The following is a 17,719-nucleotide window of genomic DNA, read 5'->3' as shown; positions in this document are numbered from 1 at the left end:
TAAAACAAAACGACATGCTATTGAAAGCAAAAGTCTCTGAGCAAGAAGATGTCAAACTTACTTCTTTTTAAGACACTGAGAACTGATGCTATTTGTGCTAGTAGTGACGTGATCTAAAAACAGCAATTAGAGCAAAATACTCAAGTCTAAGAAGCATAAAAAAAAGCACTTGCCTGGTGTTTCACTGGTTTAGGCGATTCCTGCTGTTCATTGCAAACAGATAAATGCATATGTTAGCAAATGTGGGTCTTTTCCTAGCAAGAAGCCAAATATCTAAAGCACCAAGTCAACGTACACTTTAGAACTGTGTAAGCTGGTTAAGTTGGCATTCTCTTAGGCTGTGTTAACTGTCACTACTGTTTCACATACTTACAAGTCAAGGGTATCTATCTGACATAGTCTTATCCCTTTCTATCATCAATTCTTCCCTAAATTTCTGGGGACTTCAGAGCTTAAGCTTCTGAGGACATTAGCAATGGGTTGTTCCTAAAAATAATGGCTACCAATGGTTGAAGATCATCTTTTCATAGAAAATACAAAGTCTTCTTTAAGCTCATCGATTTTAAGTAATTTTTTTTGCTAGCAATTGGGCATTAAATCACAACCATAAATCTGGTGGCCTTATTAGAATAATCAGTTAACAGTTTCCTGATTAATTTGCTCATCTCCTTGAGAGGAACAAAATTTACTTTCTAGGGAGTGGTTAGGACATCATAACAGTACACTGAGCAGATATGCCTCCTTGATATTAGTTCTGAAATTATAGAAAGTAAATCTAAGATTTACAACAACAGACTAAAACTTACAGGAATATTATGGTCCTTTCGTCCTTTATGTGAAGAAGCAACATGAGCAAGGTACTGAATAACTTTCTTAGTATTTTCTGTCTTCCCAGCTCCTGATTCACCCCTGGAAAAAAAGTAACACTGGTTGCTTTGGAATTCAGATAGCACACAGTCAAATCCAGTGATAACAAAATAAAATTGGAAAAAAAAAGTTAGTAGAAAGCAAAAACAATTAGGAAAATAAAACTATCAGCAATGCTTACAAAATTTTTTTTAACAGAACTGAAGAAACCCAAGTATTTATTTGGTAGAAACAAGCAAAAATAAATAAATAAATAAATAAAAATAAAAAAAAATAAGAAAATGCTCAGAATACTCTTTCCCTTCTTACAGTAGGGACTTGTGCCCCCAAAATTTAGCATAATGTTCATGAAGAAATTCTTGAGCATCAGGAACATAGCGAGCACTGGAAGAGGATTCCTAAGACAATGGAATATAGAGGGATAAAAGGAACCTTGATACTGTTTTCTGATATTCATCTTTAAGCAAGACTTTCTCAGTGCATCCTTCAAACGAGGCTAAAAATTGTTCTCGCTTCTGAATCAAGGTGTGTGTGTCTCTTACATGGGCTTTCTATGGCAAGGCCCATGACCTGGATGCTTATTTGTGTTGTTTTACATTTGTTTTGGGGGTCAGATGTCATACTAAGGAGACACTCTTTCTAAATGAATCACCCTAAGATACAGTCACAAAGTTGCTCATGATTGAATTTCAGTGACACAAAGTTCAACACCATTCTCTTCAACAGTGCACAATTCCTACTGGTAATGCCCCCAGTTCGCTTCCTGCCCTCACCTCTGCAGGCCTCTACGGCACACATTTTTCTTCTCTCTTTTGTTCTTATTTATAGTCCCATCTTCTCTTTCGAATTTTCCTTTTAAACATTACAGTTTGCAGTAGTTACTAAAGGAGTGTCATGCCTATCACTTTACCTCTTTTCAGCACCCAGTTCTTGTCCAGAGTGATCATTTCCAACTATTACTGTTATAGTGGTCCCTTCTCTGACCTAACTATATTTCCCCACTCTTTGTGGTAAGCTTGTACCATAATCTAGTTCTCTTGGCATTCATCTCTATTGTCTTTGGGTATTATTACAATACTGGTTATTTTATTTTTTTTTATATCCCACAAATGAATGTGGTTCTTCTGTATCTATCCCTCTTGCTTTGATTCATTTCTCTCAGAATTCTCCATATCCATCTAGTTTGTATAAGCAAATTTTGTGACTTCTATCTTCCTAACAGCTATGTAGCAGTCCATTATATAAATGTACTAGATTTTTTATCCACTCATCTGTTCTTGGACACCTGGGTTGTTTCCAGGTTCTGCCTATTGTGAATAGTGTTGCAATGAACATAGGAGTGTAGATGCCTTTTCTGTATGTTTTTGTGTCCCTGGGGTTTATTCACCAGAGCAGTATTTCTGGATCATATGAAAGCTCAATTTCTAGTTTTTAAAGAAATGTCCATATTAATTTTCAAAAGTAGCTGTACCAGTCTACATTCCCACCAGCAGTGAATAAGAATCCCTTCCTCCCTGCATCTGTGGCAACTCTGGTTGTTCCTATTGTTTTTGATGTGCCCTAGTCTCTGAGGTGTGAGATGTTGTTTTGATTTGCATTTCCCTGATGATTAAAGATGTGAAGCATTTTTTCATGCCTTTATTGGCTATTTATAGTTCTTTTTTTTTTTTCTTTTTTTTTTGGTTTTGGGTTTTGGGTTTTGGGCCACACCCGGCTGTCTGCTCAGAAATAGCTCCTGGCAGGCACGGGGGACCATATGGGACACCAGGATTCGAACCAACCACCTTTGGTCCTAGATTGGCTGCTTGCAAGGCAAACGCCGCTGTGCTATCTCTCCGGGCCCCTATTTATAGTTCTTCTCTGAGGAAATGTCTGTTCATCTCCTCTTGCCACTTTTGGATGGGGTTGCCTTTTTTTTTTTTTTTTTCTTATTAAGCTTTACTACTAGCATCTTAGCTATTAATCGTTTGTCAGAAGGTACTTAGGTGAATAATTTCTTCCATTCTGTCAGTGATCTTTGCCTTCTGGTCAGTTTCCTTTCAGCTGCAGAAGCTTCTTAGATTAATGTAGTCTCATTTGTTTACCTTTGTAGCCACTTTTTGGTCAGTGGTGTTCCATTCTTAAAGATACCTTTAACAGGGCAACGAGGTGGCACTAGAGGTAAGGTGTCTGCCTTGCAAGCACTAGCCAAGGAAGGACCGCAGTTCGATCCCCCGGTGTCCCATATGATATCTCCAAGCCAGGGGCAATCTCTGAGCGCTTAGCCAGGAGTAAACCCTGAGCATCAAACGGGTGTGCCCCCCCCCCAAGATACCTTTAACTTCAATGCCATGGAGAGTTTTCTGCCTATGTTTTCCTTTGTATAACTTATGGTTTCAGGTCATGGCTTGGTGCTTGGGGTAAGTTGAAAATGATCCAGGACATCTGTATGTATTGTATGTATATACTCAAGCTATTCAGATATGGCCTGGTGTTGTTATTTTAACTTTTTTTAAGGATGGAGGTCGGCTAAGCAATAGTTAGGATGTCTGGGGTCTGTTGATGATTCAACCAGGCCAGAGATTAAGTGAAAGGGCCTCAGGTGAAGTGCTGTTCAGGCCCTGTGGTGTTTTTCATTACCCAAGATGCTCAAGGGACCAAATCTGGGTTACTTTATTAGGCATGCACCCCAACCACTCTACCTATCTCCGAGTCTGTGCGTTTGTTTATTTATTAAAAATTATTTCATTAATATTTGTACAGAGATCATGCCCAAATGTCCTAGGGGAGGGGAGAGATTGCGGTGAGGCAGGAAATACAAACCACAGCTGCCATACTAGCATTACTCTTTTGATCTACTCATGTACCACCATGGACACCAGGGTTACCCCAGGGACTCATATATTATAGTCACAAGCTTTACCTCTGAGCTTTATTTATTTATTATTATTTTTTTTTTACAATACCAGTGATACAAGTACCGTTACAAATAAGACTTGGTTTTTGTTTTGGGGAAGACTAATAGGTACTATTTCAATTTTCTTGATAGTGATATGTCCGTTCCGATATTTCAAATCAATTTGGTTGAACCACAAATTTCTTCAAGGCTTTCTCATTTCATGGCATAAAGATTCTCAACATATTTGCTAATTATTCTTTAAATTTCAATGATATTTGTTGTGACATCCCCCTTTCCTTTCTAATTCAGCTTAGTAGGGTTCTTCCCCTTTCACTATGATTCTTGCTAATGGTTTATTGATTTTTTTAAAATTTTATTGAAGCCATTGTGATTTACAAGGTCCTTAATAGTTGGGTTTCAGAAATGCAATGAATTTGGGCCAACCCCACCACCAATGTCATCTCCTTCCACCATGTTCCAAGAGAGTATTCCATACCACCACCCTTTGCTCACCTCACTGTCCAAGCCTGCCAGTATAACAGACTCACTTACGTTTAGATTGGTAGAGCTTGGGTCTTTTAATCTCATAGTTGTTAAGTTTGGCTTGAATATTTAGTCTGTTCCCTTTTTTTTTTTTTTTTAATCTCCACCAATGGACCTGAGACCACTAGGCCCCTGCCTCCATCCTTTCATATTTGTGTTTTACATCCTCCACTCAGTTTCTTTCCTTCTTCTCATTATACTCTGGGGCCAAGGGTGTTTCCCATTTAGACCATTGCATTTCTTCATGGAGTTGTTCTAAATGCCACTTTTGGACATCTAGCTTGAAATCTTAGAAATTATGTAGAGGATTGCAATGAATAGTGGTGTGCATACTTCCTTTTGGATGAATGTTTTTCTGTCCTGGGGGATAGATAACCAAAAAAGGGATTTCTGGGTCATATGGAAGCTCAATTTTGAGTTTACTGAGAACCCTCCATACTATTTTTCACAGGGGTTGGATCAGGCAGCATCCCCACCAGCAGTGGTTGAGAGTTTCTTTCTCACTGACTCCCCCCCAACAGATTGTTCTCAGTATTTTTGATATGTGCATCCTCACTGGTATAAGTTAATACCTCACTGTTGCCTTGATTTGAATTACCCTAATGATAAGGTAATGATGAATAATTTTTCATTTGCCTGTTGTCCATCTGTTAGTCTTCCTCAGAGAAGGTTATACAAATAACAAAACAAATATATACAAATCTCAAGTATACATATAAATTTTGCCTAAAAAGATGTAAATATTAGAGATACTGCATTTTAAGACCAACAGTCTATCAAAGCAATATGAAAAAGAGAATTGGGGCAGCGTGCTGAAGGGACCTGGGGGCTATTTATCCTGATGATTCTCAGTTAATTGGCAGTTTGTTTAAATACTAGGGTCCAAAAATGTGGTGCTTCTTGGTGGTGCTTTTGTGGTGACAGGACCACACCAGAGCCACTAGCGTAGTACTAGAAGGCCTCCAGAATCACACCCAACAATACTGAGAATAAAGGGCAATGTAGCGTTGGGAAACAAACTGGCATTTGGTATATGCCAGACAGTCATCCTAATTGCTGTTCTATAGCAACTGTTTTGCGAGTTATTTGTTTGTTTTTCTACAATAATGTCTTTTACTTTTCTTAAATCCCATAGATGAGTGAGACTATTCTGTGTTTATTTCTCTCCCTCTGACTTATTTCACTCAGCATAATAGTTTTCATGTCCATCCATGTGTAGAAAAAATTCATGACTTCTCTCCTGATGGGTGCATAATACTCCATTGTGTATATGTACCACAGTTTGTTTAGCCATTCATCTATTGAAAGGCATCTTGGTTGTTTCCAGAGTCTGGCTATTGTAAATAGTGCTGCAATGAATATAGGTGTGAGGAAGAGATTTTTGTATTATGTTTTTGTGTTCCTAGGGTATATCCCTAGGAGTGGTATAGCTGGAACATATGGGAGCTCAATTTCCAATTTTTTGAAGAATTGCCATATTGTTTTCCATAAGGGCTAAACTAGAGAGCATTCCCACCAGCAGTAAATGAGAGTTCCTTACTCCCCATATCCCCTCCAGCACTGATTGTTTTTGTTCTTTGTAATGTGTGCCAGTCTCTGAGGTGTGAAATGGTAACTCATTGTTGTTTTGATTTGCATCTCCCTGATGATTAGTGATGTGGAGCATTTTTTCATTTGCCTGTTGGCCTGCACATTATTTGAAACTGAAACCTTCTCAACAATGGGTTGCCACTAAAACAGGTATTTAAGCAGAGCCTCCAAAAATTTAGCTATTGAGTCCCATCCCAGGAAGTTTCCTGATTAAGAAAAGTCTGACCCACATAATACAAGAAGTACAAATAAAACTTCCATTAGCATCAAAAAGTCAGCAAAACCTACATACTTTCCCCTCAAAAGTATAATCTTCCTACACTCCCTTTTTGTTGAACTTAATATAAGTCTTTTGTTTCTGGTTAAATATCCATGAGTACTTCTACAAGCATTTTCACACAAACTTGTCCTTTCCCCTAGTTGTTTGTGTTAATGTGCAGGCTCCCCACTACTAGAACTAATTAAGACCAGGTTAAGTTTTCCTCCCAACATCCAACATAATAAAAGGGATTGATGAATAGAGAATGAGATAGTGAGTAGAATAAAATAATAACAGTAGAATCTAGCTGGTAGATATATGGATCTTGACTGTAAAATTCTTCAATTTTGCTTTATATTTGAAAAGCAATAAAATGTTGGACATTTTTAGCAAAAAGTCGAAGTAAAAGTGTTTCCTAACCTCTTGAGGATATAATAGCAGTCATTCCCTCCCCAAATGTTTCCTACGGTCATTGTTCCACAATATTGATCCAAGTTCCCAGATAATGCAAGTGACTTGAGCACACACAGCGCTTAAGTCTATTGGCTTGACACTGACATTCTTCCCTAAGTTTACTTCTGTGTTCATTTATTTCAGAAACCGTTTCTGTAACTAGATCCTACTGGAATTTTATTTTACTGATGCTATATAATAAAGAATTTGACTGGTTTATATCCCCTCCCTATCCTTGAGAGCCCTAAAGTCTTTGGAAGGCTTTGATATTCATGGTGGCCTTAAAGTTGCTGCTATAAAGATGCAACAGTTCCTTTGCATCTTGCCAAGACAATTTAGCAATTATAGCTTCAGATCTTTGAGTCTTGAGATTCCAACTTAATTTTCTAGAGGAAACTGGAGACTGAAGACTGAATTTAATCAGTGGGCTTATGATTCAATTAATCATGCCCATGAAATGAAACCCAACAACCTTTAGATTCTCCAGTGAACTTGTTTGTGATATATATTAGATTTTTCCCTTGCCAAGCATCAAACCCAGGGCATCATACATGAAAGGTATATTTTCTATCTTTGAAATATTTGCCTAGTCACTGGGTGCTTTAGATTTTTCCCTTGCCAAGCATCAAACCCAGGGCATCATACATGAAAGGTATATTTTCTATTTTTGAAATATTTGCCTAGTCACTGAAGTGCTAAGAGGGGCATGTTCTAACGACCTGGCACAGGCCTCAGAAGAAAGGGCATTTTCCATTCACCCCTGAACCAGGGAAGCCATCCACGAAACATCCAGGTTTGTCTATAACATCACCTGGAAGCAATCCTCAACCACGGAGGACCCTACCACTGCTCAGACATCGACCTGCTCAAAAGAGACTTCCCTTAACACTGAGAAGACTTAACAATAACAATGACCTGCTTACAGGACAGGGCTCCCTGCAATGCCCTTTAATTGTGAGGTGAACCGAGAGGACGCTCCACATCCTGACTTCAATGTAGGATATGCAGATTCCAGGATCTTTAATACAGAAACATGATGCCAACAACAGAGACTGTGTGAAAAATAAAAGTGTGTTGGCACTACGGACAATGTCTTGGATTGGACGATCTAGCTTGCCTGGAGCCTAGAGTTGGTCTTATGCCAGGAAACTTCAGGGGTAGGGTCTCTTTGTATTTAGGCCAAGGTTATTCCTTTCCATGCCCCTCATATTTTGGTGGGCCTATGTAAACAACAATTGCCACTCTAACACCGTTTTTACTCCTTTGACTCTACTCCTTAAAAAAAAACCCACTTAAAATTTGAGGTTAACTTAAGCTAATATGCAAGTACATGGAAATGTTAAAAATACTATGCCTCTAATGTTTAAGGAGTTATGTAAGTTTTATGGCTTTAGATTGTCTTGTGTGCTGTTAAGAAATATTATAATGTGTTACAATCTGGGGACTTGAGGGACAAAGTAATTGTACATGGATTCTGTTTTATTTATCTTAATGTTCTTTGGCTGAAAGTTCAAAGTTAAGATATCAGCAAGGGGACTTCTTCTGAGAATTATGGTATGGGTGATTGTCCTTCCATTGTAACTTTACCTTATCATCTTTCTTTGCATCTTTGTTCTCATTATTAAAAATAAAAAATTAAAAAAAAAAGAGGGGCATGTCCAAAATTGACCTGATCTCAATGTATGTGTCTTCTTTTGACTTGCTCTAATCTACTTTAAGGTTAACTATCAAACATAAGGGGCTAAAAGCAACTTCAACTATATATAACCAGGCCAGATGAATGGGTGGCCTGGGAACCTGAGGCTGTATTTGTTGTCACAATGTGGCGACCAGGTAGAACAAATAACAAATTTAAAATTTTTTAAATAAATAAATTAAAAAAATATAAAAGTGGTAATTTTTAATGCCACTAATTTTGAGAAACTGAGTGATTAGGTATCATACTTATATAAGTTTGAAGTTTCAAAGTAAAATGATTTAAAATTATATAAGATCTTCCTTTTGAAAAGACAACGCATTGTCTTAATTTTCTAAAACATCCTAATTGTATCTAAGCCAGTTTTTTTTTTTTTTTTTTTTTTTTTTTTGGTTTTTGGGCCACGCCTGGTGTGCTCAGATTGCTCCTGGCTTGGGGGACCATATGAGATGCCAGGGGATCGCCCTGGGTCAGCTGCGTGCAAGGCAACCTACGACTGCGCTATCACTCCAGCCTCTAAGCCAGTTGTTTTTTTTTTAATTGAATGTCAGTCTTCTTTTTTTAATTTTATACATTTCTTTTTTTTTTAACTTTATTGATTGATTGATTGATTTCTGGGCCACACCCAGCTGTGTTCAGGGATTATTCCTGGCTCTGTGTTCAGAAATTGCCCCTGATAGGCTCGGGGGACCTATGGGATGCCGGGAATTGAACCGGGTCCCTTCCAGTTCAGTCGCATGCCAGGCAAACACCCTACCACTGTGTTATCTCTCTGGCCCCTCTACATTTCTTGAATACATAATATGAAGAGATGCCAAGTTCTGGGGGAATATTAAAAGCAATTAAGTCTTAGTTTCCACTTTATAGTCTAATTGTAAAAGGAAATACACATAGTGTTTTTAAATCATTTGGTCCTTTAACTTTTAAAAATTCTTTTTATCTTTTTATGAACCACATTTGTAAAAAATTTGCAAAAAAGCAACAATGTTGGGTGAAACTTGTATTAAATTGGATTCAACTTGGGCATTATTTATTCCTTGGAGGAAGGACAGGATAAAGACAAATTTTAGCTGCAATCTAATAAAATATATCATATATGAGATAATGGGTCTGGCTAGACCAGGAAAAGGCAAAAAGAATAAACCAGGTGAGCAGAAACAGGTGTAGGACAAAAGAGACACAACTTAAAACAGACTGAGATTTCAAGCTTTGAGTACTGAAACCTGGCAGTATGACAGAAATAATATAAAGTCAGAGCAATAAAAATGTTTGTACCTCAGGTAATATGGTTACAACAGTGTTAAAGTTTGTATAATCGATGTACAAAGTCATTGCATCCTATCCTCCAAAGTGCCCATAGCCCTCCATCACTGTCCTTTTAGCTCTTCTGATCCAATCTTCCCTCACTCTACCCATCCCACCACTGGTTGGTAATTACCACTGCTTGGTAATCAATTTTATAATCCAAGGCCAAATGTTTGTCTTTCTTTGGCATATCCGATTCCCTTATTTCACCTTCTATATTCCTTAGATAAGTAAAAATATATCTTACTTGCAAACGTTAACTTTTACCCATGTTAAGTTTATACTGGCATTTACTCCTTCATAAATTGCTATGAAGTCTAATGGTTTTTACCACCCTTTGACCTAAATATATTGTATGATCCTTTCTACCTAATACAATGAATCTTAAAGAAGCCACCTGGATTGTGACAACGGTCTAAAAAGGTCTAAAATCTAGTCTGGCTACATGCCAGTTTACTTGAACCAGGAATTTATTTTACTATTAAAGGAAATTGTTTAGCTTTATGAAGAGCTTACAAGCAGTCAGAGTTTTTCTTACTCACTTCTGCATCTGTCATGATGCTTCTTTTCTCTCTAATGTCAATGACAGAATTCTAAACCCTGACCCTCAACTCCAATGACCTCTTTCTACCTCTCTTTCTTCAGCTACCAATGCTGTAGTCACACTATGTACAAGTCATCTGGTAAGTAGCTTAGTAGTCACACTGCCTCATTTTCTGCTCTGATAGCTCCCCATAACTAAGTCTCTGTTGTACTTCATCGAGACCTCAAAATCTTTTTTTTTTTTTTTTTTTTTTGTTTTTGGGCCACACCCGGTAACGCTCAGGGGTTACTCCTGGCTATGCGCTCAGAAGTTGCTCCTGGCTTGGGGGGCCATATGGGACACCGGGGGATCGAACCGCGTTCCGTCCAAGGCTAGCGAAGGCAAGGCAGGCACCTTACCTTTAGCGCCACCGCCCGGCCCCGAGACCTCAAAATCTTTGAGGCATCCAGTTCTACCTTCTTAATGCCCTTTCTCTGCCCATACACAGTGGTTCATCATGACACTTACTCTTGTCAATACCTTTAATTCTCTTACTCCTCTGTCCCTCATTTATACCTATTTACAAACTACTACAACTTGCAGCTTTTGGTGTACTGGAATTAGTTCCATTCTAGCATTTTCAACTGGTCATCTATACCCAGATTTCTTTAACTTTTTTATTTTGCAAATCTTTTTTTCACCAGAGAAAATTTTATATGCCCTTTAGTATATAGGTGTATAAAAAAGGCATACAAATCAAACACTAATGATCAATCAAAAATTATTTTTAAACTTTATTTTCATTTTAGCCACATCTAATAGTGCTCAGGGACCATATGTGGTGCCAAAGGGATGAACTAGGGTTGGTTGTGGGCAAAGCAAGTGCTTTGGACTATCTCTCTAGCATCTTAAAACAAATTTTAAAGATTCACATGGGGTTGCAACTCAGTTTAAGAAACTGGGATCTAGAAGCTTAGTAGAAAGGGTTAGATGTTGCTTTGATCTCCCACACCCCATATGGGCCCCCATGCTCTGCCAGGAGTGATCTTAAGCATAGATTCAAGAGTAAGCCTTAAGCACAGCCAGACATGGCCCAAAACCAAACCAAAACAAATCAAAACAAAAGAAGAAACTGGGCTATACACACACAATGGTCCCATTGTTTTATGGCTTGCGGTGTCTATGCCCTTTGGTATGTTTCCCACATTGACCTGATCTTACAGTATGTTTTGCTTGGGATGACAGCAAATGTGACACAAAACATGAACAATAATTATACACTTGAGTTTTTCTCTCCTATGTCTCTTAGATTACTGCCATTAAAAAGCCTTAGGTTAAAAAATGAAAAAGGAAACAGAAAAGCAAAACAAGAAAAACAACAATAAACCAATCAACCCACCCTTACTGGTCTGAGATCCATGGAGAAGAGAGCAAGTTACACCAAATAACAGCCAGCGAGACCCTGCCCCAGTACATGACTACAGATGCAAGGATCAGCCGAAGATGACACAACTCAGTACAACTGCCAGCTGAGTTCGACCCAATTTTTGAGAAATCCGAAGGACCATACTGTTTTAAGCTAATAAGGCTCATAGTAGCTTATTATTTAGGAAAAGCTAATTTATGCCATGGCTTGTGTCTAGTCTCTAGTGTCAATAACACTAGAAAGCAAATTATACAATAAAGCAGAATGTAAGCTGTTCTTAACTCTCCTACCCTGTCGTCCCTACTTTCTTATTAGATTCCTAAATTCCTATTTCATTGAAAAACAAAACCATTAGGTAATCTCAATCACTAGTTTCCTCACTCCCACCTAGCTGTATCAATATCTATCTGCCTCATGTTTCCCATGTTATTTGTGGGATTCGCATGTTCTCCTGCCTCCCACTATATTCAGACATACTATCTTCTGCCCTCATGACCCGCCTCATTCCCTTAAGTTTTCCCTTTCCTGTCTCCAGTTCTTATCTCTCACAGTTAAAATTAACATCACCATAAATAACAAAAACTCTGCCTCTTGTACAATGATTCAACAATCAGGGTCTTAAGAATTTAACTGAATTCCAAATTATCAACTTGAAGATAGTGTCAGCAATTTCTTTTTTTTTTTTTTTTTTTTTTTTTTTTTGGTTTTTGGGTCACACCCAGCGGTGCTCAGGGGTTACTTCTGGCTGTCTGCTCAGAAATAGCTCCTGGCAGGCATGGGGGGACCATATGGGACACCGGGATTCGAACCAACCACCTTAGGTTCTGGATCGGCTGCTTGCAAGGCAAGCACCACTGTGCTATCTCTCCGGGCCCAGTGTCAGCCATTTCATAAGTTAAGGGTTAGTCCTCAAAAACTACCCTGTCACCTCATTTTTGATGCCTGTCACAAACAGAGGTTATCACTTGTGCTACGACCTAGTGACAGACTGACAATTCTAACAACCTTCTCCTTGAAAGATGTCAATCCAAGAATACAAGGTTCTCTTACTTGTTCCAACTACCTCTAAATCAAAGGTTCCATGACCCCTAACTATTCCCCTTCTGGGGTTTGGTAAATTTGCTAAAGCAGCTCACAGCACACAGGGAAACATTTTATTTACTTGATTACTAGTTTATTATCAAAGTAACAACCAGATGGGAACAAAGCATGGAGGAATATATGGGGAAGATCATGGAGCTTTGTCCATGCACTCTCCAAGTAAGCCATTTTCCTGGCATCCTCCAAGTGTTCACCAACCAGGAAGGTGCTTTTGGGATTCTAAAGAGACTTCAGCTTAAGGATGTGAAATCACTGAACATTAGGGACTAATTCGATTCTACCCACTCTCCCCTTTCTCTAGAAGGAAAGTAGATTTCCAAGTTCCAATCCTCTAATAACATAGCTGGATCTACTGGTAATGAGCTCCAAAGATAGTATAAACACTATGCATATCATATACAGTCCCACGCTACTTGAAATTAGGAGTCCTACTCTAGTGGGTCTGTTGATGCTTTCTAATTTTTCTATCTCCAGCTCATTCCAGTGCCATCTCCCTTTCCATCTGCAATCGACCCAGCCTACGGCTACCACAGATCACTCGCAGTGTTCTATTGTTCAGTCCATACACGTATCTCTGTATACTTCTTTCGATCTCAACTGCATCTGATAGGCTAATTATTCCTTAGTCCCTTTTTTTTGGGGGGGGGGCTGAAATGAGGGTTCTTGGGCCACAGCTGTGCTCAGGGATCACTCCTGGCAATGCACAGGGAACCATATGTCATGTGGGGATCAAACTTGGGTCAGCCAGATTTATTGGATAATAGGATAGATTACCGAAATTTCTAATTTTTGTTTGTTTTGTTTTGGGGCTACACCTGGTGGCGCTCAGGGGCTACTCCTCACCTTGTGCTCAAAATTACTCCTGGCAGCCTCAGGGGACCATATAGGATGCCAGGGATTGAACTTGAGTCAGTTGTGCACAAGGCAAATGCCCAACCTGCTATGCTATCACTCTGGCCACAAAACGTCTACATATTAAAGACACAAGTTTCACAAATTAACATTATAAAATGTATGAAAAGTCTGCTCTGACAATAATTGTAAGCAATTTAAATAAGCATTAAAGTATAACAGTTTCTACCAAAATTTTAAAAATCGCTGTTAAACTTATATCCTTTCCACCAAATAGAGAATTTAGTTCTCAATAAGATAAAAACATGTCTGAACAATTAGTACTTACGTGCAAAGAATTGACTGGTCTTCACGATCTATAAAAGAAAACAAAACAAAACAAAAAGTGAACATTTGCCTGTTTCAAATAATTCATATAATGAAGTTACAGTAATGGCTTATACAATATTGCTAACTATTCCTCTCCGTCTTTTCTTCCCCAGTCCCAAGCAGTCAGGTTCACTTTGTTACTGCTAGCCAGTGTCACAGAATACAAATAATTAGAAAATAAATAACAACTCAAGTTTAGAATACATTAGAAGTCTATTTAATCTGATTTTCAAACCCTGTTTCTATATCAAATAATTTGGGAAAGCTTTAAAAATGCATACTTCCTAGAATTCCTTCCTTACTATATCATTTTCAAGGTGAAGTGACTGAAAATCCTTTTTAAAAAGTTCCTCGAGTAATTGTGATGTACAACCTGGTTTAGAAACCAATGCCTTTCAGAAAGACTTTTAGAATACCCACAACCAGAGAAAATCATTCTAATTTGAACCTTAAAGGAGAAAAAAATACCAAGTAGAGAAGACTGAAGGAAGATCAACATCAATACAAAGTTCAATCAATACAAAGCTTAAAGCACTTTCATTAACATTACTGTCTATTTTATAGAGAAGAAATTGTCCCTCCAAGAGTTAGAATATACTCTGGCTATACCGAGAAGTTGGGGCGCTAGGATGAGAACCCAGACCTACCTGCCTCTAGAACATATGCTTACAGGGGTCTCAAATTCACGGCCCACAGGCCGCAAACGGCCCTCCGTACAACATTTTGTGGCTCTGCCCTAGAGGAATCTTTTTTTGTTATGTTTTGTTTTAGTTGTTTGGGTCGCACACCCCCCCCAATGTTCAAGGCTTACTACTGACTTTGCACTCAAGGATCACCCCGACTTTGCCTCCTGTGGCCCCCAGGTAAATTGAGTTTGAGACCCCTGCTAGAACCTAAATAAATAAATCAAGCTGGCCTGTTTCTAAAGTAGTGGCCATAGGACCTGACTCAGAGAAGTTTTCTTTGGTTTTTGGGCCACACCTGGTGATGCTCAGGGCTTTGTTACTCCTGGCTGGAAGGACCATATGGGACTCCAGGGTATTGAACCGTGGTCCATCATGGGTCAGCCATGTGCAAGGCAAATGCCCTACCATTGAGCTATTGCTCCAGTCCTCCTAATCATATTTTATTCTTCCTCTGCTGCATATTTATTGTGCATAGCTGACATTTATTTTCCTTCATTTTTCCAGAGATCTCATCATATCATATCCGTTCTTTACTATGATCTTCCCAAATCGATAAGCTCATGGTTTTCTCCACATATCCATTCATGCTCAACTCAGGTGTAATCTCTTCGGTAAAAACCACACCAGGCAGTCTCCTTCAAGTACAGAAATGTTTCCTTCTTTATACTCAACTTCAGAATTAGATGGACAGCATTGGCAATGAATGCTTATTGGAAAGTGCTGTCTGAGGTCAACATGTCTTTTTTTATTTTTTCCTAGCATTAAGTTAATCTCTATTAGGCACATTAGCAGGAACTTGGGGCAAAATATTACACTGAGTACTAGCAAGGCTGTGAGAAAGGAAATTTTTTCTAGTCCTAGCTCTATTCATATGATATACATGTGTGTAATGTATAGAATATATAAATAAGGCATGGATTCCTAAGTAGACTCAAAATCTTCATCTACAAAACTAGCATTCTGTAGATCTACAAAACGTGCTTATTTGCTCTAAATATGAACCATCAGAACTCTAAATCTGAGAAATCTATAAAATTCTAATATGCAATACTTTGTTTTGTTTTGTTTAGTTTGGGGGCCACATCAGTGATGTTCAGGGCTTAATCCTGGCTCTGCACTCAGCAATCACTCCTAGTGTGGCTCTGGGGCAAAAATGGGGTGGCAAATATCAAACTGAGTTTGACCATTTGCAAGGCAAGCACTGTACCTGCAAGTACTATTGTTTCAGTCCTCTACAATAGTTTTATGACTTTTTTGAACTGGTTTAAACATTTAAAAAATCAGAACACACACACACACACACACACACACACACACAAATGGAGTTCCTTTCTAATTAAGTCAGTTGCCCATTCCTCAATTGTCACTGTCTAAAATCTGATACCTACACGAAAATTCTACCTTTTAAATATGTCCATACTTTATTTACCCTAACCTCCAAGTCCCCAAAAGAAAGTACTTCAGTAAGACCCATTTATTTTCATTATGTCTGTCTGCTCATATACTATATTTTTTGCCTCAGTTTCACTATTAATATAATAAAGATATGACTTATTAATTCGTTATTTCCAGTGACTCACAGAAAGTTACTAGATTAGGCTATCATCCATTCAGAATAAGAGCATATGAAGTGCACAAGTTAAAAATACAACCAGGGGACTGGAGCAATAACTCAACAGTAGGACGTTTGCCTTGCACACAGCAGACCTGGAACAGACCAGGGTTTGATCCCCAGCACTCCATATGGTCCCGTAATCCTGTTAGGAGCAATTTCTGAGTGCAGAGCCAGGAGTAACTACTGAGCACCACAGAATATGGCCCAAAACAACAACAACAACAAAATACAACCAATGAGAGAATAAAAATTTTTCCAGGGTGTATATAAAAGCAAGTCTAAGGAGCACTAAGCACAGAATGGAGGATAAATCTGAGAGGAAAGAAAGTGATACATTATTATTTTTCTATAATGAAAAATCTGTATTCTATCAAATCAATTTAGGTAACTTTTAAATTACTCGGCTTGCCCAAATTATGAATCTGAGGGAAAACAGCAAATTATATAAGAAAAGAATCTCATCACCGAGCTAGTCACTTTAATATGAGCATTAAATGTCTCCAAAGTTCATTTAAAATCCATCAGAAAGACGAGAGGAGGGCTTACGTTAGAATACAATTCTTTCAAGTGCAGAGACGAAAAGATTTTGAATAAGGGCAGATTAAGACAAAAAAAACTTTGTAAATTTAAATTACAGAAGTTCACAGTCAATTTATGTCCCAACAAATTATCATGACGTTACTTCATCAACCATGAGTAAGAGGCCTATCTTGCCAATCAACTCTTCACTGTTTTATTACATTTATAACAATAAATTTTTCCTTAAAGTAATTTTTGCCACAACCATGAATTTTCTACGCATATTTTGTTGTAATTTCTAAAATTTGCTAATAAAAACTTGATGTATTTTTACCCAAAAGTCATAAAGAAAGCAAAACTAGGAATAGCTCCTTAAACACACTAACACAAAACTGAAGCCATCTTATGACTTTGCACTATGTAGTCAGAAAACATGGCCCAATCTTAGATTTTTATTGCTAATATTAGCATAGATTCTACAAACTAACTTAGCATTGAATTTTACAAACCAACTCTGTAAATGTTTTCTGCTTGATAATGTGTTTTCTGCTATGTTGTATTAATTACACTCTTCATACTTTCTTTCCCCCTACTTATATCAAATTCTGAAAAGAAACTGTGGTTCACATTTTCTTTGCTTTTCCAAGACTAGTTGTTTCAAATATGTGATGGAATGCCAATGGTTCATTATTATCTATTATCTATCTCTCCTAGATATCTTACTTCTCTATAAAACTTTTAATCTTTATCTCCACTCTCAAATAAAACCTTTATGTATTTCCCTGAATAAAAAAATATGGCCTTTTGGCACATGTGTTGCCAGCCCATGCATATGGTGCCCATATGCACATACCATCCACATCTATATCCTAATATGCGTAGAAATTCTCGTCCCCACACCCATTCTACAGACCCTCTAAATAAAACCTGTTTTTACTTCACACAAAAATAGGACCTTTCTATAAATTCCTGACATAACGACTATCCTAAATACAGACACTGTAAAAACTCTGGCTACAAAGAGAAAGATTATAAGA

At 38.0% G+C, this 17,719-nt stretch overlaps 1 protein-coding gene across 6 annotated transcripts in view; it reads right to left on the bottom strand.

Moving 5' to 3' along the window:
- The window catches only part of MYH10 (myosin heavy chain 10), a 160,193-nt gene that overhangs the window by 100,621 nt on the left and 41,853 nt on the right, over positions 1–17,719 (bottom strand). For 2 of the 6 annotated variants that reach the window (XM_049766233.1, XM_049766236.1), the window contains exons 4-6: positions 13,822–13,849; positions 807–909; positions 174–203 (exon numbers count right to left, since the gene is read on the bottom strand). In XM_049766233.1, the coding sequence (XP_049622190.1) occupies positions 174–203; positions 807–909; positions 13,822–13,849 (161 nt within the window). The remainder of the gene's footprint in view (positions 1–173; positions 204–806; positions 910–13,821; positions 13,850–17,719) is intronic. The other 4 variants (XM_049766234.1, XM_049766238.1, XM_049766235.1 and 1 more) reach the window with 2 other exon arrangements.

The sequence above is a fragment of the Suncus etruscus genome, chromosome 20, assembly GCF_024139225.1.
Source record: "Suncus etruscus isolate mSunEtr1 chromosome 20, mSunEtr1.pri.cur, whole genome shotgun sequence".
NCBI lineage: Eukaryota > Metazoa > Chordata > Mammalia > Eulipotyphla > Soricidae > Suncus > Suncus etruscus.
The sequence above is the reverse complement of the archived record's forward strand: the minus strand, read 5'-3'. Positions and strand labels throughout refer to the sequence as shown.